The 24,254-nt window shown below is 48.0% G+C and overlaps 1 protein-coding gene across 1 annotated transcript in view; it reads right to left on the bottom strand.

Annotated features, from left to right (window-relative positions):
* Nucleotides 1–23,517, bottom strand: part of LOC137561399 (C-type lectin domain family 2 member D3-like) — a 137,064-nt gene extending 113,547 nt beyond the window's left edge. The window contains exon 1 of the mRNA XM_068272693.1: nt 23,431–23,517. Within this exon, the coding sequence (XP_068128794.1) occupies nt 23,431–23,497 (67 nt within the window). The 5' untranslated portion in view covers nt 23,498–23,517. The remainder of the gene's footprint in view (nt 1–23,430) is intronic.
* Between the last annotated feature and the right edge of the window lie 737 nt (nt 23,518–24,254).

The raw sequence follows: 24,254 nt of genomic DNA, 5'->3' as shown, positions 1-24,254 counted from the left end.
CTCCTGGGATACCTGCAGCCCAGCCGACCCGCAGTTTTCCACCTAACCTGCTCACCCCAAGCTACTTCTGGGCACTCCAGCCTCCCTCCATCCAGCTTCAGCCACCCCACCTCACTCATTCCTTGCCAACCAGCGCAACCACCCCCCGTCCCATCCATCCTATGCATCCGATCCCACCAGGTCCAGATTCCAGCTAACCAGCTCACCTCGAGCTGCTTCGGGGCACCCCAGGCCTCCCTCCCAACCAGCTTCAGGTGGCCCTTATAGGCCAGCCCAGCCATCCCACCCATTCACTGCTAACCCCTATAAACCTCCTCCCTCCCTATCCCCGAGCAGCTGCAAATTCAGTATCGGCAGGGACAAACATGGATGCCCTGATGCAGCAGCTCTGGGACCGGGTGCGGGCCATGCCGGGCGAACAGGGGATGCTGTGGCTACAGGCGCAGCTCACTGACCTGGCTGGTGCGCGCCCGGAGAGCACGAGGAGAAGGAGGCCTCCGGCCCGTTTCAGCCCCGCAGGCTCTCCAGCCAGGAGCAGGAGGCGGGGGGAGGAAGGTCCCATCCTGTCAGATGTCGGCACGGCGAGCGGTGGGGCCCAGTCCCAGGCAGCAGGGCGTCAGGGGAGAGCGGCGGCGGAGGGGGGAGAAGGCAGGAGCGCCCTAAGCGCGGTGTTCAGCCCGGCCGAGGTGACCCTTTCACCCAGCCAGCGCCGTGCAGGAGGCCCCCGCCCCCTCCCTCTTCCTCTCCCTGTTCCAACCCAAAATGGCCGCCACCCGGAGCTCCCACAAAATGGCCGCCACCGGGTCTCCGGCACAATGGCCGCCATACTTGCTCAGAAAGCCCACGGCAAGATGGCCGCCGCCGGGACAGGGCACAGCAGAGCCCCTGTCAGCGCGGCCAAGGAGGACGTAGCAGCAGCGGTGGGGCCAGCGAGGGTCCTGCTCCAACCCCCCCAACCCGGAGCACATACACCCCAGCCCCAGTCAGCGGACAGGCAAACACCCCCACCCACAGGCTGCACAAACAGGGCCACCGAGGGGGACGCAGCACAGCGCAGGGCGAGCCCACAGCAAAATAGCCGCCGCCGGGACAGGGCACAGCAGAGCCCCTGTCGGCGCGGCCGGCCAGGAATCGCCAGCAGCGGTGGGGCCAGCGATGGCCCTGCATCAACCCCCCCAGTCCACGTGGCACCCACCCCATCTTCAGCTAGCCGGCAGGCGTCCACCCCCACACGCAGGCCACACAAACAGGGCCACTGAGGGGGACCCAGCACAGCTCCGGGCCCGCAGGGGCTCAGACAGTTAAAGGGCTCACCACAGAGCCAGAACCCAGAACTGGGGGCCAGCGGGGGGATGCAGGAGCCTCAGCCAGGGGGCCCCAAGGGGACAGAAGGGCGCAGGGCAGCACAGGGTGGGGGCAACAAGAGCGGGGGGAAGGGAGCAGCGGGCAGGGGGGTCACAAGAAGCCAGGGCAGGGGTCAGGGGGCAGGACAGAGGCCCAGCAGGTGGAAGGGGGCCAGAGGGCGACAGCAACAGGCGGAGCATGCCGTGGAGGTGAGTCAGAGAGCAGAGGAAGGGGGGGAGAGTGAAGGGGAACAGGAAGAGGCGCAGGACCAATACTGGGGCCAGCAGGAGGGTGGACGGGGATATCAGGAAGACGCTGGGGAAACAATGGCGGACCCGGCACTAGGTCGGGCCAGCAACAGCGGTGAAAGACGGCGGCGGCGGCAGGGCGCACGGCAGCAGTATAACTGGGCGGAGGGAGTCGCATCTTGGTTATTGCCTCCGCAGGTCTCCCATCACGGCTCCGGGGAGCATGTAGCTCAGGGGCCACATGGAAGGGATGGACCAGCGACACTCCCGGAAGCGGAAAGCCATGCAGGTGAGACTAACAGAATGATTGCCAATGAAATGCCCATTGCTACTACTGGGGGAGGAAGTAGGGCCAGCGAAACAGGCGGGGGTGAGCGGCTCGGTCCCAGAGGCTGGGAACGTTCGACCGCCGGTCGCCGCAACCCCAGAGGTGGGAACGACCGAGAAATCCGAACGGACACCCCGTCTAGCCGACTCGGCTAAGAGCAGCACCTACGTCTGTTTCGCAGGTCCTTTGGGTTTCCACGTACCAGAGGAAACGAAAGAAAAAATTTGGAAAGGCCAGTACATTGACATATTCACGGTGCTCCCGCTAGATAGTTATAACATAGACAAGTGGGAGAGGGGCAAAGAACACCGCAAGGAGGAGGACGACCAGAGGCGAATGTATAGATTGATACCTAGGACATTTCCTAATTGGTCAAGAGCTTTTCACATCTTCGCCAGCATAGTGGGTGAGAAGACCCCAGAACAGTGCGCAGCAATGTTCTGTTACTTAGACGGCATCAGGGAAGCATAGCACAAATATGGAGGGAGGGCCTGGCTGCTATATGATGAGCAGTTCCGGCAGAAGATGGCAGTCAGGCCATCTTTAACGTGGGAACACAGGGACATCATGCTATGGATGTCGCTGAGTAGCCCAGCCAAGCCGGAGTACGGTAGCAAGTACAAGGGGGGCCACAACACCCCCTTTCAAGCGCCGGACGGCGGGGCAGATGCCTCGCTGGCCCAGCAGAAAAAAGGTTTATGCTGGAACTACAATAATGATACCTACAAGCGGGGAACCACATGTAGATATAAACACGATTGCGCGGCCTGCGGGGCCAGCGGGCATCCAAGGGCTAATTGTTTCAAAGGAAACAAGAACACACAGGGAACCAAGACAGAGCAATGAACTGGGAAAGGGGGTCACGCCAGTTAATGTCGGGGAGATGGCCCCATGGCTAGATAGGTACCCCAATAGGGAGCAGGCCGACCATCTAGCATATGGCTTTCGGGAGGGGTTTATAATGCATGCAAATCGGCCTACTCAAACGGCAAATGCAAAATTAGAAATCCGCTCACCAATTCCCAGAGGTGGTGGCACAGACACTTGACAAGGAGCTAGCCATGGAAAGGATGGCAGGCCCCCCTTTTCAGCACCCACCCATACCCAATCTACACACCTCACCCCTAGGGGGTGGCCTCAAAAGAGAGGCAGGTAAATATCGCGTTACCCATCACCTATCGCACCCATGGGGCACGTCGGTAAGCGACGGGATCGACCCAGACTTAGCGGCGGTACGATATGCAACTTGCGTCAGGGCCGCGGCCATGGCGAATTGAATGGGGGAAAAATGATTGGGCCATCACGCTGGCACGGCTGATTGAACTACCGGGCGCACTGGAGGTATATTGCCGCAGTGAACACGAAAGTTCGTCTGTTTCCACTGGCTTTTGCATTAGCCTTCCATGGAGCTCTAAGGTTGGGGGAGCTGGTAGGCCCCAATGGAAGTAGAGGGGGGGGGGGTACAGCGGGAGGATATCTCGCTGTCTCTTTTATATGGCCCGAGAGAGGCTCTCGAGGCAGCGCTCTGCGTGTGGGCGGGCATTCGTCCTTGAGGGGGCAAGGACGAGTGCTGTGGCGGGTCCTTGACAATGCCGTATCTTTGGACATCGAGAAAGTATTCCCCACTGAGCTGGCATAACCAATTAATGCGCCGAATGAGGATCCCATAATGGAATATATATGATAATGATAATGGATAATGGCAATAATGGATAATGCAATAATGTATAATGTGATAATGTAAGCCGAAGGCTGGTGGCCGGCACGGGAGGGCATTGTCAAGGGACCTGCAGAGCGCTCAAGCGCCCCGCCATCTGTTAATAGAAATATGTTTGTGATTGTAATATGTTTTTGTTCCCCCCCCCCCCCCCCCCTTTTTATTTCAGTGTTTCATGTCACAGCTCATTTAATGTTTAATGTCAATATTGTAATAAAGCTGTGGCCTTATAACTCCAGTTGGGTGTCATAGCTTTTATTACGGTAATTAATAAGGTCGGCTCAAATAGGGCCCTACCTTGGTCAAGTAACCTGAGAGCTGGGCGAAGCTAGGGCGAGAAGGGGCGTGACCGGGTGGGCTCTGAGCTGGACTGTCCAAGAACAATAGGGTCGCCAGGTGTGAAAGAAAGGTGGAGTGTCCTGGCCAGGGCCAGGACACTATAAGACCAGGGGGCTGGACAGGCAGCCTTCCTTTTGGGATCGTGTGGATACAGCAAACTTCTCCCACCCACGTTGGTAATATGTTTTTGTTCCCCCCCCCCCCCCCTTTTTATTTCAGTGTTTCTTGTCACAGCTAATTTAATGTTTAATGTCAATACTGTAATAAAGCTGTGGCCTTATAACTCCAATTGGGTGTCATAGCTTTTATTACGGTAATTAATAAGGTCGGCTCAAATAGGGCCCTACCCTGGTCATGTAACTGATCTCCTTGCTGACTGTTTACAGCTCTGAACCAAGCTGATAACCAGAGTTATGCTACAAGAAATTCCTCAGGACAGGGAGACAGTGAGGACTATTGCCTGTGTGTGAGCTATGCATGTAGCATGTCTTTGTGCGTGTATCAAAAAAGGGCGCCTGGAAAAAAGGGCGCGGGGTATAGCCGAAATTGTAAGTTTGAATGCAAAACCATATTTTTAGGTTAAGAGGTTATAAACGATAATTTAGTGCTAAATAGGTTAAATAAACGGAAATGAAATGGCAAAATACCGTCTATAACAGTAAACGAATTCTGAAATGAAACGTCAAATAGCGTCTATAGCATAAATGATATTTACACTTGTATTAAGCATAGTAATAGAATGGTAGGTTTTACAGGTATTTTACTACAATTATACCTAACTTTAGGGTCACAGATATCTCTCCTTATCCCTATCCCTCACACCTAGACCCCCCCCCTTTGTGTAAATACACATAATGTAATAAATTGTATATATTACATATTTTGTACTATAACTATACCTAACCTTACTCTCATACAGAGCCCTCCCTGTACCTATCCCTAACCCCTAGACCGCCCCCTGGTGGTGCCTAAACCTAAGACTCCCCTGGTGGTGCCTAAACCTAAGACCCCCCCTGGTGGTGCCTAAACCTAAGACCCCCCTGGTGGTGCCTAAACCTAAGACCCCCCTGGTGGCGCCTAAACCTAAGACACCCCTGGTGGTGCCTAAACCTAAGACCCCCCTGGTGGTGCCTAAACCTAAGACTCCCCTGGTGGTGCCTAAAACTAACCACCCCCCTGGTGGTGCCTAAAACTAACCACCCCCTGGTGGTGCCTAAAACTAACCACCCCCCTGGTGGTGTATATCGCACTGTAACTATACCTAACCCTCCCTGTACCTATCCCTAACCCCTAGACCCCCTAGTAATGCCTAAACCTAACCATCCCCACTGCACAAACACGCTAAACACATATAAACAATAATATATTTAATCCTTAAAATACTTCAGTCCAAATAACATGAATAAAATAATTTATATATTTGTAATAGAATAACTAGCCTTAAAATCACGTATACATTAATAATATTATAAGTAGAAAAAGGTATATATAATATATATACACATACAATACAATAGATAGCCTTACAATCACGTATGCATTAGAAATCTTAAAATAACAGTAATATTTAAAGCAATATTTTAGTAACTATAATCAACGCATTATAAGTGTAAAAACAAAGTTAATACCAAAAGCGATGCATTTGTAATACAATCAGGTTGACAAACGTTATTTAAGCATTATACATATGAAAACGAATTTTAAATGATAAAAGAAGTGTAAACGAAATTTTAGTTGTTATAGTTTTGTAAGCGCAATTTTAAAACGAAAAAACTAGTTAAAACTCATATAAGCGAAATTTACAAACAAAAAAATAAGTATAATACAAAGTCAAAACGAACTTGTAAACGATATTTGTTATAAACTTTATCCTGTAAATGAAAAGTTTTGTTAACACGATCCCTGTAACCGCGATCCCCCTTTTTCCTGTCGGGCGCCGAATAGCCGATATTTTGCATTGCAGTCTATGGCAGCGCCCTTTTTGTCCACTATCCCTGTGCGCCCTTTTTTACTAGCTCCTGTCTTTGTATGTAGTGTGCTCTAATGTAGACAGTATGTACAGAGGGCTGTGTTGGCTTTGGATCTGAGAGCTCATGCACACTTATAATGCACATGTGAATGCATTGATCCTCAGGTGTTTTGTCACTGTCACAGCTCCTCAGCCCAGAAACACAAGAGATTAGCATGTCATCTGTAAAAATACATCCGCTATCATGTGATTTATATGAAATCTTCATATGCTCATGCACATCACAGAGCATGTGAAGTACATAAAAGTTAGCTGGTGTGTGCAATATACACACACACTCTATTTCCAGTGCATGGACACGCCCATTCAGCTACACTGGAAGTTGGTCTGGCACCTGCATAGCACCCTCAATAAAAACATCCTGGAGCCGCCCCTGGTGTAAACACTTTGTAGGTGATTGCAGCTGCATTTTCCAGCGATTACGCTAACTCATAGACTATATATATGAGTGAAAACACTCACAAAATGCTGCATGCCCTGCGATTACGATTTCCAAAATCACAATCGCTCTAGTGGGCTCAACACCATAGCCTGGTATTAGCAAAGCTTTTTTACAAATGCCGGCGAGTCTCAAAACTCTAAAATCTTTCCATAAAGCATTCTAGCTGCTCAGGACCTTACAGATGAAAGATGAAAAGCGGGCACAAGAGCGCCCGTGTCTTCAGGCATTTAACCACTTGAGGACCGCAGTGCTAAACCCCCCTAAAGACCAGGCTATTTTTTTCAAAATAAGCCACTGCAGCTTAAAGGGACTCCGAGCTCATCAAAAAAATGAAAGTTGTACTCACCTGGGGCTTTCTCCAGCCCAGTGCTGGTCGGGAGGTCCCACGACGGCGTCCTGGCTCCTCTCCAAGTCCCCGCTCCGGAATGGCTGACCGGCCGCAGCCCGGGTGACACTCGGCCGAGTGTCGGGCTGCTCCTTCCGCGTATGACACGGCTGACGTCACACGCCGGCCGTCTCGCGTCATCACGGCGGCCGGCGTGAAAGTACTGCGCATGCGCGATTAAAGCGGAGCGGGGACTAGGAGAGGAGCCAGGACACCGTCGTGAGACCTCCCGACCAGCACTGGGCTGGAGAAAGCCCCAGGTGAGTACAACTTTCATTTTTTTGATGAGCTTGGAGTCCCTTTAAAGGCCAAGCTGCAAGGCCGGACAACACAGCACACTAGTGACCCCCCCCCCCCCTTCTCCTCACCAACAGAGCTTTCTCTCGGTGGGATCTGATTGCCCCACAGTTGTTTCTTTTTTCTTTTTTTTTCAAATATTTATTGTATTTTTTAAAAAATAAATTTACGTTTTCTTTTTTTTTCTCCCTCTGCCTCCCTCCCACCCAACACCTCCAGCCAATCATAGCGATCGGCTGTCCTAGGCTTCAGCCTATGAGAGCCGATCACTCTCTTGTGCCCCAGGGGGACAATCGTGTCACGTGGCTGTCCCCAGTACAGCGCTGCTGCAGATCGCAGAGCTGTACTAAGTAAAAAGCCGTCTAACAGTCTCTGAGTGGTGATCACCACTGGGAGACTGAAGATGCACACACAGCCTACGTGCGATCTCCTGCAAACTGAAGCGCCAGGACTTTACACCAATCGACTTTAGGCCGTGCTGGGGCTGCCGCTGCGGCCAAGCCCATTGCCGTGACGCAGTCGGCAAGCAGTTAAAGAGCAGTTTTCTGCAGACTGCGATCTGGCATGAGGGGGCCCAGTAGGTTTTCACAGTATGGGGCCAAGAAATTTCTGAAGGCGGCCCTGGTGGTATGAATGCATACTGTGAATTTTCATGGCATAGTTAATAAAATGTTATTGCTGACATACATGTTTAATGTAAGACACTCAGTGGTGCTCATCCGGATTCCAGATATCCAAACTACCCAGATAATCCGAACTTTTTCCACTATCCGAACCCGGATCCGGATTCTGGATTTCTTTGCAAATCCGAATAGCACTATCCGGGTAACGCGGATATTTATACGCAATCCGTATATCTGATCGGATATCCAGTGGATATCCAAATCCGGATACTGTAACCATGGAGATGATGTCATTGAGCCAATCAGAGGGCTCCCAGCAGAAACCCTAGCAACCAATCACAGAGGGGAACCCTGGCCAGCCCCTCCTGACCTCATTGAGACAATCAGAGGGCTACCAGCCTAAGCCCTACCACCCAATCACAGAAGGAAACCCTGGCCAGCCCCCCCTGTGAAATAATGAGGGGTGCATGATGAGAAATATTGTCCTTGCTTGTGTGACTGGCTGCTCACTGAGAGGGAAGCAGTAGATTTGGGCGCATGAGACAAGTGGACAAAAAGGGCGCCCCATTCACTTTCATTATAAATATCGTTTAATGGGCGCTGAACGGGGAAAATAAGGCGCCAGAGATTTTTAAGGATTTATAACGGCGCCCGGAGATTTTTAAGGATTTATAACTGTTTGTGATGATTTAAGTTTACAAAATGAGCCCGTGACGAATAACGTTTATGAAGATAATAAATCACTATTTCTAAAACATTTCTAACACATTATTATCCACCCAAAAAAATAATTTACATTTTTTTTCTTTACATTCTTTATTTATTCATGTCTGTAAAACATTATTATCCATAGGGGGTTTTAGGTTTAGGCACCAACAGGGGGGTCTTAGGTTTAGGCACCAACTGGGGGGTCTTAGGTTTAGGCACCACCAGGGGGGTCTTAGGTTTAGGCACCAACAGGGGGGTCTTAGGTTTAGGCACCAACAGGGGTGACTTAGGTTTAGGCACCAACAGGGGGGTCTTAGGTTTTTTGCACCAACAGGGGGTCTAGGGGTTAGGGATAGGTACAGGGAGGGTTTTTAATAAACGAAAATATAAGTTTCACTTTACAAACAGGGAAGATTAACGTTTTAAGAATTGCCGATCTCATACACATTATTTAGTGATTTATACATTTTTAAAACACTATTTATAAACGAAATTCTACACAATAATTTCTATAAACGATATTTCCATTTATCGTTTATGCCACGCGCCCTTTTTTCCCGACGCCCTTTTCGTACGTACGCCACTGAGAGACTTGCTCCAGTGCTGCTGCCTGGCCTAGCAAGTGCTGTATACAGTGATAAATCTAAAGCTTTTGAGTGATTAACACCTTCACTACACTATTGTTCTATTGTTTATTAGTTAGCTAGCTTGATTTAATTCAGTGACACTCAGAGTATGTGCTGCAGGCCAGCAGCAGCTGCTGTTAGGTCCTGTGTCTGTGTGTGCTGTGCACAGAGACCAGGCCTGCTGCTGGCCTGCTATTATCCACAGTATAGGTTAGGGAATAGGATTACTGTGTTATTGTGTAGTTAGTACTGCAGTGCTAGTTAGTTGTTAGAGTAGTACTACTGTGTTAGCTTACTACAGATTACTGCAATTCTGCTACGCTGAGCAGTGTCAGTGTGACAGTTAGGCAGTTAGTGTGCACTGTCTTCTCCACTGCTGTCTGTCACTCCGTGCTGATTTGCTTTAAAGTCCAACCCAGATTTTAATAAAGTACCGTACATCATCTGGCTGAAGCAAGCTGGCTCTGGCAGTGGTCAGACTCAGAGCACCAGAACTCCCTCTGCCACTCCTGCCGACACTGAGGCCTGTTCAGGCAGCCAGTCCTCAGTGGCCTCCTCTGCTCCCTCCATTGCTTCCCGTGCAAGGAAAAACTCAGCCAGACCCTGTTGGGTGAGTCTTTCCCTGTTGGAAGACACACTGGAGGGCGCTGCCCAAAGAAAACTGTTAGGTGAATAACTGTTGTTAATAACCTTCTACAGTATAGACTACCTCCTGCTGCAGCCACCTGGGGTGGGGTTCTCCCCTATCCCCACCTAAAGAGAGGCAAATTTAAATGTAGTCAGGGGTACGCTGGACATAAGTTAATACACAATTGCTGTTCTAATTACACATTTGTTATTGTGAATAATATTACCAAGTACCATAAATCTCAAACATATATACTCTCATGTATTCATCCTTTCATACAAAGAGCAAGCTGGTTCTCTTTTAGGGATAAAAAACCTCAACAATTGTGAGCTGCAAAAATGCCACAACTGTCGCATAAAATTGCAAAATATTAAAATGTGAAAAATACAGTGTTGTATATTTTCTTAAAAATTTGCTGATATGCCAGAATTATCTATACACTCCTAAAGATACTGCACAGTTCCCATATAAAAATGCAGGTCCTGGAACAATGATTATATGTCCTAAGTGGTATAGACTCTAACTATATAAATGGCAATCAATAGCCGTTATGCATAGGATGCCTTGGCAATTCTCACCACTCCTGCGATTAGTCCTCCAGCATGTCCCAGAGGTTCCCAGATAGGATGGTCCTAATACCCACCAGGGGTCTTCCTCAGTAATGCGGGGAGCCGCCTCAGTCACTCAGCGGGCAGTGCCGCAGAAGCGGCAAGCTGCTAGCAGAAAGCGTGACGCCGGATCGGCTATGACCTGCGACTTCCGGTTCTCCGGATCACCAACTTCAGGGGAGAGACGTCACTTCCTAGTGCGTCTCAACCCAAGCTGTGGCCTCTTTCTTGCGTTCCAATCCTCTGTGGTTCCATAATTCCTCCGTATAACCAGTTGTAACAATGTTGGTGGAGGGAACGTGGGCCAATCTGTAATATAGCGGGGCGCCCCTATATCAATACAGTTCACAGCTACTCGATTAACATGTTTCAACGGCGCGGCCGTCTTCCTCAGAATCTATGAGTTGGTGTAGAGGTCGCCATCTTATATATAGGGATGATCTTGACTCAGCCACTCCTCCCTTCAATCTTACTATGGTGAAGAAATGCAAAAAAACTCCAACGGGATTTGTGATTATACCAAATAAATATTGCCACCAACTCATAGATTCTGAGGAAGACGGCCGCGCTGTTGAAACATGTTAATCGAGTAGCTGTGAACTGTATTGATATAGGGGCGCCCCGCTATATTACAGATTGGCCCACGTTCCTTCCACCAACATTGCTACAACTGGTTATACGGAGGAATTACGGAACCACAGAGGATTGGAACGCAAGAAAGAGGCCACAGCTTGGGTTGAGACGCACTAGGAAGTGACGTCTCTCCCCTGAAGTTGGTGATCCGGAGAACCGGAAGTCGCAGGTCATAGCCGATCCGGCGTCACGCTTTCTGCTAGCAGCTTGCCGCTTCTGCGGCACTGCCCGCTGAGTGACTGAGGCGGCTCCCCGCATTACTGAGGAAGACCCCTGGTGGGTATTAGGACCATCCTATCTGGGAACCTCTGGGACATGCTGGAGGACTAATCGCAGGAGTGGTGAGAATTGCCAAGGCATCCTATGCATAACGGCTATTGATTGCCATTTATATAGTTAGAGTCTATACCACTTAGGACATATAATCATTGTTCCAGGACCTGCATTTTTATATGGGAACTGTGCAGTATCTTTAGGAGTGTATAGATAATTCTGGCATATCAGCAAATTTTTAAGAAAATATACAACACTGTATTTTTCACATTTTAATATTTTGCAATTTTATGCGACAGTTGTGGCATTTTTGCAGCTCACAATTGTTGAGGTTTTTTATCCCTAAAAGAGAACCAGCTTGCTCTTTGTATGAAAGGATGAATACATGAGAGTATATATGTTTGAGATTTATGGTACTTGGTGATATTATTCACAATAAAAAGTTTGTAATTAGAACAGCAATTGAGTCTTTCCCTGTTGTTGCCAAGAGGGGGACATGAAGTGGCTGGGAATCACTATGCCTACCTTACCACCCTTTACCACCACCACCACAGCCTCCTGGCTCCTCCTGATTGTTAACTATGACTAACTAAGCCGCCTGGTTCACAATTTTTTTACAGTCGTGGTACCACCAACACTATGTGTCACGTACATGTGCCACATGCCACGTACGGCATGCTTCTGGCACACGTTATACCTGCTGCTGCTGCCGCATTGCCCTGCTCCTGCTGCCTGTGCTGCTCCCACCGCCAGGTTGCCACAGGCCACAGCTGCTGTGTTGATACCACCTATATTTAACCCAAAACACAATTGCTGCATAATTTTTTGGAGGTGCCTGGGATGAAAACTGTCATGTCCCAGTTGTGCGGTTGGACTTTGGACACAATGTGGGCTGCACGACTGCTGTCTGGAACCTAGTCCTGATGTTTTTTTTTGGTTTTTAAGTCCCCACATAATCAGTTAGTGTTTCCCTTTAAAAAAAAAAACATGATGCGACATGCCTCATTTACCCTTGAAAACGTTTTGGAAGCAATTTAAAGAGACTCCGTAACAAAAATTGCATCCTGTTTTTTATCATCCTACAAGTTCCAAAAGCTATTCTAATGTGTTCTGGCTAACTGCAGCACTTTGTACTATCACTGTCTCTGTAATAAATCAATGTATCTTTCCCCTGTCAGACTTGTCGGCCTGTGTCTGGAAGGCTGCCAAGTTCTTCAGTGTTGTGGTTCTGCTATGAACTCCCCCTTCCAGGCCCCTCTATGCACACTGCCTGTGTATTATTTAGATTAGGGCAGCTTCTCTCTTCTCTCTTATCTTTTACAAGCTGAATAAATCGTCCTCTGAGCTGGCTGGGCTTTCACATACTGAGGAATTACAGACAAGGGCAAAGCTGTTTGCAGGAAGAAATGAGCAGCCTGAAACTTCAGTGCATGAGAACAGGGGGAAAGAAACACACAAATGATCTCTTGAGATTCAAAAGGAAGGGTGTATACAGCCTGCTTGTGTATGGATGTATTTTCTATGTGTGGACATACTGTACATCAACCTACTTCCTGTTTTGGTGGCCATTTTGTTTGTTTATAAAAAAAACTTTTTAAAACTGTTTTTAACCACTTTTAATGCGGCGGGGAGCGGCGAAATTGTGACAGAGGGTAATAGGAGATGTCCCCTAACGCACTGTTATGTTTACTTTTGTGCGATTTTAACAATACAGATTCTCTTTAAAGGCCACTTCCGGTTCTCAATCCGGATATCCGCCCGGATATCCCAGATAATGCGTTCGGATATCCGCGTGTACACGGATCCCGCAAAGTTCGGATTCGGATATCTGATTCGGATCCGGATATCCGGGTATCCGAATCAATTCGGATTTTAAAAAGGGGTGATCCGAACACCCCTGAAGACACTGTAAAGGTGCAGCATATTGCTGGGAACACTGTGAATATTAATCGTATTTATGACATTTAAAAAGTATGAATAGTCCTGGACAAATGTTAATTTTTTTTTTTAATATTTTTGTTAAAATGTTCCTACAGTGATGGAGCTGTTTGAGGCTTGGCTGGATGAGTGCATGTTTGGTAATGAGTGATAACTTTGCTATGTTTTTAAAGCATACACTATTACAGTACACACTATTTAAATTAATAACATATATAATTTGTATGCGTGTAATTCTTTAACAGCTCTAAGTATTAAAAACATCAACACTCTTTATTGTTTCACTTTTCAACCACTATTTAATGAACATGCGCTATACCGTACCTGCTGATAGCATGATTGCTTGTAGCGTTATGCCGATAGCGCACACAGCTTTACGCCATACATGCATTATAAAATAACGCTGTTTGGTGAATCTGCCCCATATTTCGGGGATAATGTCCTTAAAGTGATTGGACCCGCAGGAGCTCAGGGCAGGACGAGTGGAGCTCTTGTCATTGCCAATATGCAGCTATAAGTTCGTAGCACACGTTAACTCTTATAAGACACATTAACTCTGATAAGGCATTCTAACTCTGATAAGGCACAATAACTCTGATAAGGCATGCTATTTATTATAGTGAATCAACCCCATGATGTGTTGGCCTGACTTTGCTTGCCAAAGGACAAGATATAAATGCTGAGGTCATGGAAATCAATGAAATACTGGAGAATCCAGAGACAAGTCCAGAACAATTATTATTATTATTGATTTATATAGTGCTCAGACCAGCTGAGCGCTGGAGTTTGGGGGCACTAAAAACACACAGGAGGTGGGAAAAAGCTGCTGAAAGCCCAAATAACCTCACTCTAAAGGCTCATACACACATCAGACCATAGTCTTTGGAAAATGAAAGATCACAGACCAATCTTACCACCCTTCATGTAGTATGAGAGCCATACTCTACACAGTCTATTCTATGGAGCTGCACTCCCCATCAGACAGAAATCTTACCCCCTTCCATGTAGTATGAGAGCCAGACCTACACAGTCTATTCTATGGAGCTGCACTCCCCATCAGACAGAAATCTTACCCCCTTCCATGTAGTATGAGAGCCATACCTACACAGTCTATTCTATGGAGCTGCACTCCCCATCAGACAGAAATCTTACCCCCTTCCATGTAGTATGAGAACCATACCTACACAGTCTATTCTATGGAGCTGCACTCCCCATCATACAGAGATCTTACCCCCTTCCATGTAGTATGAGAGCCATACCTACACAGTCTATTCTATGGAGCTGCACTCCCCATCAGACAGAAATCTTACCCCCTTCCATGTAGTATGAGAGCCACACCTATACAGTCTATTCTATGGAGCTGCACTCCCCATCAGACAGAAATCTTACCCCCTTCCATGTAGTATGAGAGCCATACCTACACAGTCTATTCTATGGAGCTGCACTCCCCATCAGATAGAAATCTTACCCCCTTCCATGTAGTATGAGAGCCACACCTACACAGTCTATTCTATGGAGCTGCACTCCCCATCAGATAGAAATCTTACCCCCTTCCATGTAGTATGAGAGCCATACCTACACAGTCTATTCTATGGAGCTGCACTCCCCATCAGACAGAAATCTTACCCCCTTCCATGTAGTATGAGAGCCACACCTACACAGTCTATTCTATGGAGCTGCACTCCCCATCAGACAGAAATCTTACCCCCTTCCATGTAGTATGAGAGCCATACCTACACAGTCTATTCTATGGAGCTGCACTCCCCATCAGACAGAAATCTTACCCCCTTCCATGTAGTATGAGAACCATACCTACACAGTCTATTCTATGGAGCTGAACTCCCCATCAGACAGAAATCTTTGCAAGATGCTGCACACACAGATGCTGTACAGACACAAAAGATCAGTATCTGCAAAAGATCTCTTCCTGCAAGTTGCATTCATAGTCTATGAGATCTGCAGATCATCATACACACCTTGTTTAACTGACATTCATCTGCAGATCTGAAGATCCACCCTGGTCTGATCTGCAGATGAATGTCTGTTAAACAAGGTGTGTATGATGATCTGCAGATCTCATAGACTATGAATGCATTTTGCAGGAAGAGATCTTTTGCAGATACTGATCTTTTGTGTCTGTACAGCATCTGTGTGTGCAGCATCTTGCAAACATTTCTGTCTGATGGGGAGTTCAGCTCCATAGAATACTGTGTAGGTATGGCTCTCATACTACATGGAAGGGGGTAAAATTGGTCTGTGATCTTTCATTTTCCAAAGACTATGCTCTGATGTGTGTATGAGCCTTAAATGTGAGTACACACATCAGATAAAAGTCTTTGGAAAATGAAAGATCACAGACCAATTTTACCCCTTTCCATGTAGTATGAGAGCCATACCTACAGAGTGTATTCTATTGAGCTGAACTCCCCATCAGATAAAAATCTTTGCAAGATGCTGCACACAAAGATGCTGTACACATGCAACAGATCAGTATCTGCAAAAGATCTGTTCCTGCAAATTGCATTCATAGTCTATGCTATCTGCAGATCATCATACACACCTTGTTTAACAGACATTCATCTGCAGATCAGACAATCATCTGCAGATCTGAAGATCCATCCTGGTGGATTTGATCTGCAGATGAATGTCTGTTAAACAAGGTGTATGATCTGCAGATATCATAGACAGAGGCGGGACAAGGTCCTCCAGCACCCAAGGCTGAGACACCAAAGTGCGCCCCTCCATCCCTGCCACCCCAGCTGTCACTAGAGTTGGGCCGAACCTCCGATTTTAGGTTCGCGAACTTCCGCGGAAGGTTCGGTTCGCGTTAAAGTTCGCGAACCGCAATAGACTTCAATGGGGATGCGAACTTTGAAAAAAAAAATAATTATGCTGGCCACAAAAGTGATGGAAAAGATGTTTCAAGGGGTCTAACACCTGGAGGGGGGCATGGCGGAGTGGGATACACGCCAAAAGTCCCCGGGAAAAATCTGGATTTGACGAAAAGCAGCGTTTTAAGGGCAGAAATCACATTGAATGCTAAATGACAGGCCTAAAGTGCTTTAAAACATCTTGCATGTGTATACATCAATCAGGGAGTGTAATTAAGGTACTGCTTCACACTGACACACCAAACTCCACTGAACAGAACAGGTATGCAGTGGCGGGTTCACTAAACAGGTATACAGTGGCGGGTCCACTGAACAGAACAGGTATGCAGTGGCGGGTTCACTGAACAGGTATGCAGTGGTGGGTTCACAGAACAGGTATGCAGTGGTGGGTTCACAGAACAGGTATGCAGTGGCAGGATCACTGAACAGGTATGCAGTGGTGGTGGGTGGGTTCACAGAACAAGTATGCAGTGGCAGGATCACTGAACAGGTATGCAGTGGTGGGTGGGTTCACAGAACAAGTATGCAGTGGCAGGATCACTGAACAGGTATGCAGTGGTGGGTGGGTTCACAGAACAGGTATGCAGTGGCAGCAGGATCACTGAACAGGTATGCAGTGGTGGGTGGGTTCACAGAACAGGTATGCAGTGGCAGGATCACTGAACAGGTATGCAGTGGTGGTGGGTGGGTTCACAGAACAGGTATGCAGTGGCAGGATCACTGAACAGGTATGCAGTGGTGGTGGGTGGGTTCACAGAACAGGTATGCAGTGGCAGGATCACTGAACAGGTATGCAGTGGTGGTGGGTGGGTTCACAGAACAGGTATGCAGTGGCAGGATCACTGAACAGGTATGCAGTGGCAGGATCACAGTACAGGTATGCAGTGGGCTGAGGGCTCACTGAACAGAACAGGTATGCAGCCAGGAAGAAGTTAAGCCTAACTAATCTTTCCCTATATGAGAGACTGCAGCAGCTCGCCCTACTCTCACTAATGCAGGCACACGAGTGGCCGTAATGGCCGCCGCTGCCTGCCTTATATAAGGGGGGTGGGGCTCCAGGGGCTAGTGTAGCCTAATTGGCTACACTGGGCCTGCTGACTGTAGAGGGTCAAAGTTGACCCTCAGGTGCATTATGGGGCGAACCGAACTTCTTCCGCAAAACGTTCGCGTGCGGTACCCGCACGCGAACCACCTAAGTTCGCGCGAACCACGTTCGCGCGAACCACGTTCGCCGGCGAACCGTTCGGCCCAACTCTAGCTGTCACACACTGATTGCTATTAGACTAAGAGGGCCACAGGGCCCACAACCTCCCCAACACCTTAATCTCTAGTTATCTGGCTTGCAGTCACTGCCATGTATCCCCTTTTCTTATTTCTTTCTGCTTCAAACACAATTAGGAATGACAGCTGAATGAATTGTGCGCCCCCTCCTACAATGCGCCCTGAGGCTGGAGCCTCTCCAGCCTATGCCTCGGCCCGGCCCTGATCATAGACTATGCATGCATTTTGCAGGAACAGATCTTGATATGGGCATATCCCATTACCTGTCCCAAAAATCTTTACCCCCACACCAATCTTTCACACAAAGAATATAAAGGACTCACATTGACATGGAGAAAATAGGCCAATGCAGCCCAATTTATTGAACAATATATTTTAATATAAAACAATTCTTAATAAAAAACTAGAACTATAAAAAACCTTGCAGGACAAGGAAAACCGGAAGTTTAAACCAGACCAAACTTAGGGAATGCAGCTAAATAACTGCCCCCCCAGCTGCAAACGCCGACTCGGGGACAGCTGCATGCCCTTAATAACCACCTTTCAGATGACGGAGACGCTGAGGAATTCCTCTGAGAATTAACCACCGTCCTCCGGGATCCCTTCCCCGCCAGCTGCAAATTATGACAACCAAACTTAACACCATTCGAAGGGAGGGTGGGAGGGAACTTTCTCCTCCCGTTCTGGCTCCTCCCCTTCCGCTGACGCCCTTCCTGTCTCCAGCTACACTCTCTCCGACCTGCCTCCCCACTAGCTCAGGTCGCCTGGCCAGCCCTTCCCAGAATTTAACCCCTTCCCCACTGGACAGAAGGTCTATCCCTATCATGGGAGGCCTTCCTCAGCTCCTTTCCCTCGCCTATCCAGGCCCTGCTTTTGCAGGAACCGATCTTTTGCATGTGTGCAGCATGTCCATTAATGGTACAATTTTTCAGAAAATGCTATCCTTCAAGGTGATTTGAACGATTGTAACTAATCGGAAGGCAATTATCGATTGTTCACATTTACTGAACAATTCTTTCTTCAAATTTGATCATAAAATCCAACTTTCGGATCGATTTTATCCTATTTTACTTATTGATTGCTTTCATAAAATGCAAATTTTCTATACAATTCAATCGTAAAAATCACATTGAAAGACCGCATTTAGTGAAAAATTGTACCGTTAATGGACACCTTTAGAAAGATCAGTCTTTTTCAAAACTCCCTGACAAACCTCTGCGACAGATAAATCCCTCAGTTTGCACAGATATCTGTCTGATGGGGAGTTCAGCTCCATAGAATAGACTGTGTAGGTATGGCTCTCATACTACATGGAAGGGGGTAAGATTTCTGTCTGATGGGGAGTGCAGCTCCATAGAATAGACTGTGTAGGTGTGGCTCTCATACTACATGGAAGGGGGTAAGATTTCTGTCTGATGGGGAGTGCAGCTCCATAGAATAGACTGTGTAGGCGTGGCTCTCATACTACATGGAAGGGGGTAAGATTTCTGTCTGATGGGGAGTGCAGCTCCATAGAATAGACTGTGTAGGTGTGGCTCTCATACTACATGGAAGGGGGTAAGATTTCTGTCTGATGGGGAGTGCAGCTCCATAGAATAGACTGTGTAGGTGTGGCTCTCATACTACATGGAAGGGGGTAAGATTTCTGTCTGATGGGGAGTGCAGCTCCATAGAATAGACTGTGTAGGTGTGGCTCTCATACTACATGGAAGGGGGTAAGATTTCTGTCTGATGGGGAGTGCAGCTCCATAGAATAGACTGTGTAGGTGTGGCTCTCATACTACATGGAAGGGGGTAAGATCTCTGTCTGATGGGGAGTGCAGCTCCATAGAATAGACTGTGTAGGTGTGGCTCTCATACTACATGGAAGGGGGTAAGATCTCTGTCTGATGGGGAGTGCAGCTCCATAGAATAGACTGTGTAGGTGTGGCTCTCATACTACATGGAAGGGGGTAAGATCTCTGTCTGATGGGGAGTGCAGCTCCATAGAATAGACTGTGTAGGTGTGGCTCTCATACTACATGGAAGGGGGTAAGATTTCTGTCTGATGGGGAGTGCAGCTCCATAGAATAGACTGTGTAGGTGTGGCTCTCATACTACATGGAAGGGGGTAAGATTTCTGTCTGATGGGGAGTGCAGCTCCATAGAATAGACTGTGTGGGTGTGGCTCTCATACTACATGGAAGGGGGTAAGATTTCTGTCTGATGGGGAGTGCAGCTCCATAGAATAGACTGTGTAGGTATGGCTCTCATACTACATGGAAGGGGGTAAGATTTCTGTCTGATGGGGAGTGCAGCTCCATAGAATAGACTGTGTAGGTATGGCTCTCATACTACATGGAAGGGGGTAAGATTTCTGTCTGATGGGGAGTGCAGCTCCATAGAATAGACTGTGTAGGTATGGCTCTCATACTACATGGAAGGGGGTAAGATTTCTGTCTGATGGGGAGTGCAGCTCCATAGAATAGACTGTGTAGGTGTGGCTCTCATACTACATGGAAGGGGGTAAGATTTCTGTCTGATGGGGAGTGCAGCTCCATAGAATAGACTGTGTAGGTATGGCTCTCATACTACATGGAAGGGGGTAAGATTTCTGTCTGATGGGGAGTGCAGCTCCATAGAATAGACTGTGTAGGTGTGGCTCTCATACTACATGGAAGGGGGTAAGATTTCTGTCTGATGGGGAGTGCAGCTCCATAGAATAGACTGTGTAGGTGTGGCTCTCATACTACATGGAAGGGGGTAAGATTTCTGTCTGAGGGGAAGTGCAGCTCCATAGAATAGACTGTGTAGGTGTGGCTCTCATACTACATGGAAGGGGGTAAGATTTCTGTCTGATGGGGAGTGCAGCTCCATAGAATAGACTGTGTAGGCGTGGCTCTCATACTACATGGAAGGGGGTAAGATTTCTGTCTGATGGGGAGTGCAGCTCCATAGAATAGACTGTGTAGGTGTGGCTCTCATACTACATGGAAGGGGGTAAGATTTCTGTCTGATGGGGAGTGCAGCTCCATAGAATAGACTGTGTAGGTGTGGCTCTCATACTACATGGAAGGGGGTAAGATTTCTGTCTGATGGGGAGTGCAGCTCCATAGAATAGACTGTGTAGGTGTGGCTCTCATACTACATGGAAGGGGGTAAGATTTCTGTCTGATGGGGAGTGCAGCTCCATAGAATAGACTGTGTAGGTGTGGCTCTCATACTACATGGAAGGGGGTAAGATTTCTGTCTGATGGGGAGTGCAGCTCCATAGAATAGACTGTGTAGGTGTGGCTCTCATACTACATGGAAGGGGGTAAGATCTCTGTCTGATGGGGAGTGCAGCTCCATAGAATAGACTGTGTAGGTGTGGCTCTCATACTACATGGAAGGGGGTAAGATCTCTGTCTGATGGGGAGTGCAGCTCCATAGAATAGACTGTGTAGGTGTGGCTCTCATACTACATGGAAGGGGGTAAGATCTCTGTCTGATGGGGAGTGCAGCTCCATAGAATAGACTGTGTAGGTGTGGCTCTCATACTACATGGAAGGGGGTAAGATTTCTGTCTGATGGGGAGTGCAGCTCCATAGAATAGACTGTGTGGGTGTGGCTCTCATACTACATGGAAGGGGGTAAGATTTCTGTCTGATGGGGAGTGCAGCTCCATAGAATAGACTGTGTGGGTGTGGCTCTCATACTACATGGAAGGGGGTAAGATTTCTGTCTGATGGGGAGTGCAGCTCCATAGAATAGACTGTGTAGGTATGGCTCTCATACTACATGGAAGGGGGTAAGATTTCTGTCTGATGGGGAGTGCAGCTCCATAGAATAGACTGTGTAGGTGTGGCTCTCATACTACATGGAAGGGGGTAAGATTTCTGTCTGATGGGGAGTGCAGCTCCATAGAATAGACTGTGTAGGTGTGGCTCTCATACTACATGGAAGGGGGTAAGATTTCTGTCTGATGGGGAGTGCAGCTCCATAGAATAGACTGTGTAGGTGTGGCTCTCATACTACATGGAAGGGGGTAAGATTTCTGTCTGATGGGGAGTGCAGCTCCATAGAATAGACTGTGTAGGTGTGGCTCTCATACTACATGGAAGGGGGTAAGATTTCTGTCTGATGGGGAGTGCAGCTCCATAGAATAGACTGTGTAGGTGTGGCTCTCATACTACATGGAAGGGGGTAAGATTTCTGTCTGATGGGGAGTGCAGCTCCATAGAATAGACTGTGTAGGTGTGGCTCTCATACTACATGGAAGGGTGGTAAGATTTCTGTCTGATGGGGAGTGCAGCTCCATAGAATAGACTGTGTAGGTGTGGCTCTCATACTACATGGAAGGGGGTAAGATTTCTGTCTGATGGGGAGTGCAGCTCCATAGAATAGACTGTGTAGGTGTGGCTCTCATACTACATGGAAGGGGGTAAGATTTCTGTCTGATGGGGAGTGCAGCTCCATAGAATAGACTGTGTAGGTGTGGCTCTCATACTACATGGAAGGGTGGTAAGATTTCTGTCTGATGGGGAGTGCAGCTCCATAGAATAGACTGTGTAGGTGTGGCTCTCATACTACATGGAAGGGGGTAAGATTTCTGTCTGATGGGGAGTGCAGCTCCATAGAATAGACTGTGTAGGTGTGGCTCTCATACTACATGGAAGGGGGTAAGATTTCTGTCTGATGGGGAGTGCAGCTCCATAGAATAGACTGTGTAGGTATGGCTCTCATACTACATGGAAGGGGGTAAGATTTCTGTCTGATGGGGAGTGCAGCTCCATAGAATAGACTGTGTAGGTATGGCTCTCATACTACATGGAAGGGGGTAAAACTGGTCTGTGATCTTTCATTTTCCAAACACCCTTATCTCCTGTGTGTACTCAGCTTTATACTAAAATGCAAGTGGTAAACTGGTTAATCAAAAGTAGACATGTGTATGCACCCTAAAGCCTGGGGTACACACATTCAATTATGATTGGCCAATCACTGGCCAATTTCAGCACCTCCATGTAGTATGAGAGTTTACCTAAACAATCTGCTCCTAGTATTTAATATCTGCTAGCTCGCCTCTCACACTACACGGAGGTGATAAAATCGTTCAGTGATTGCACAATCATAACTGACGGTGTGTAGCAGGCCTTAGGCTAGGCTCACACTGATGCATTGCGCACAGTGTGAGTGCAGGAGGGCCTGTGTTGGTGAAGTCAGTGATATGCTTGCCTCTCACCTGCTTTCAGGCCTTAGGCTAGGCTCACACTGATGCATTGCGCACCGTGTGAAATCACAGGAGGGCGAGAGTTGGTAAAGTCAGTGATACGCTTGCCTCTCACCTGCTTTCAGGCTTTAGGCCGGGCTCTCACTGATGCATTGCGCACCGTGTGAGAACAGGAGGGCCTGTGTCGGTGAAGTCAGTGATACGCTTGCCTCTCACCTGCTTTCAGGCGTTAGGCCAGGCTCACACTGATGCATTGCGCACCGTGTGAGATCACAGGAGGGCAGGAGTCGGTAAAGTCAGTGATAAGCTTGCCTCTCACCTGCTTTCAGGCATTAGGCCGGGCTCACACTGATGCATTGCGCACCATGTGAGATCACAGGAGGGCAGGAGTCGGTAAAGTAATGCTTGCCTCTCACCTGCTTTCAGGCCTTAGGCCGGGCTCACACTGATGCATTGTGCACCGTGTGTGATCACAGGAGGGCAGGAGTCGGTAAAGTAATGCTTGCCTCTCACCTGCTTTCAGGCGTTAGGCCAGGCTCACACTGATGCATTGCGCACCATGTGAGATCACAGGAGGGCAGGAGTCGGTGAAGTCAGTGATAAGCTTGCCTCTCACCTGCTTTCAGGCTTTAGGCCAGGCTCACACTGATGCATTGCGCACCGTGTGTGATTACAGGAGGGCCTGAGTCGGTAAAGTAATGCTTGCCTCTCACCTGCTTTCAGGCTTTAGGCCAGGCTCACACTGATGCATTGTGCACCGTGTGTGATCACAGGAGGGCAGGAGTCGGTAAAGTAATGCTTGCCTCTCACCTGCTTTCAGGCGTTAGGCCAGGCTCACACTGATGCATTGCGCACCGTGTGAGAACAGGAGGGTCTGTGTTGGTGAAGTCAGTTTGCCTCTCACCTGCTTTGCCCTGTGAGTCCCGTTTATTGGAGAAGTGCATCTGAGCGTAGGTGATGGCGTCCCCCATCCTGTGTGCAGGTCCTGCTCTGTCACTGTCCTCTGGAGAAGTGAGAAGAGGGAAGGGAAGTGGTCCTGTCTGATGGAGAATCATGAGAGGAACCTGCGAGCTCCCCCCCCCCCCCTGACTGCGGCCACCACATGTCTTTATTTATATATGTGTTTGTGTGCCTGTTATATTTAAAGAGGACCTGAACTCTTGCACAGGACAGAAGGAAAACACAGAGCAATGCACCCTGTAATTTTTGGGGTTTAGTCTGCTTAATTCCCCCTCATTTGTGACTAATCACAAGTTGTAATTTGATCTCTCTCCCATGTCACATGACTGCCTATGGCCGATAAGCAGATAAGCCCATTTGAAAGCCCAGGCTGCTAACAATATGTGTGCTTCCATGAAAGCAGGAAGTAGACACACTGCAGATTTATTTTAGGAATTGTATCAGCTACAACAAAGAAATGTTTTTTTGTGTAAAGGTTATTTATGCTGTTGTGTATCTTTTAGAGCAGAGAGGAGTTCTCAGGCCCACTTTAGCACTAGATACGGGGGAAACCTGAAAAACTAGAATATTGTACAAAAGTCCATTTATTTCAGTCAGAGAATCTGCAGTGAAAATAAACTTATAATGATATAATGATTTGTATGTGTAGTGCAGCTAAGATATAAAACATTAGCAGCAGCAGAGACAAGTCTAACATTGTTTCCAGTACAGGAGAGTGTAGCGTGTGAGAATAGCGTGTGAGAATAGCGTATGAGAATAGCGTGTGAG

This window comes from Hyperolius riggenbachi, chromosome 1 (genome assembly GCF_040937935.1).
Source record: "Hyperolius riggenbachi isolate aHypRig1 chromosome 1, aHypRig1.pri, whole genome shotgun sequence".
NCBI classification, from domain to species: domain Eukaryota; kingdom Metazoa; phylum Chordata; class Amphibia; order Anura; family Hyperoliidae; genus Hyperolius; species Hyperolius riggenbachi.
Note: the sequence above shows the minus strand (reverse complement) of the source record. Positions and strands in the feature narration are given on the sequence as shown.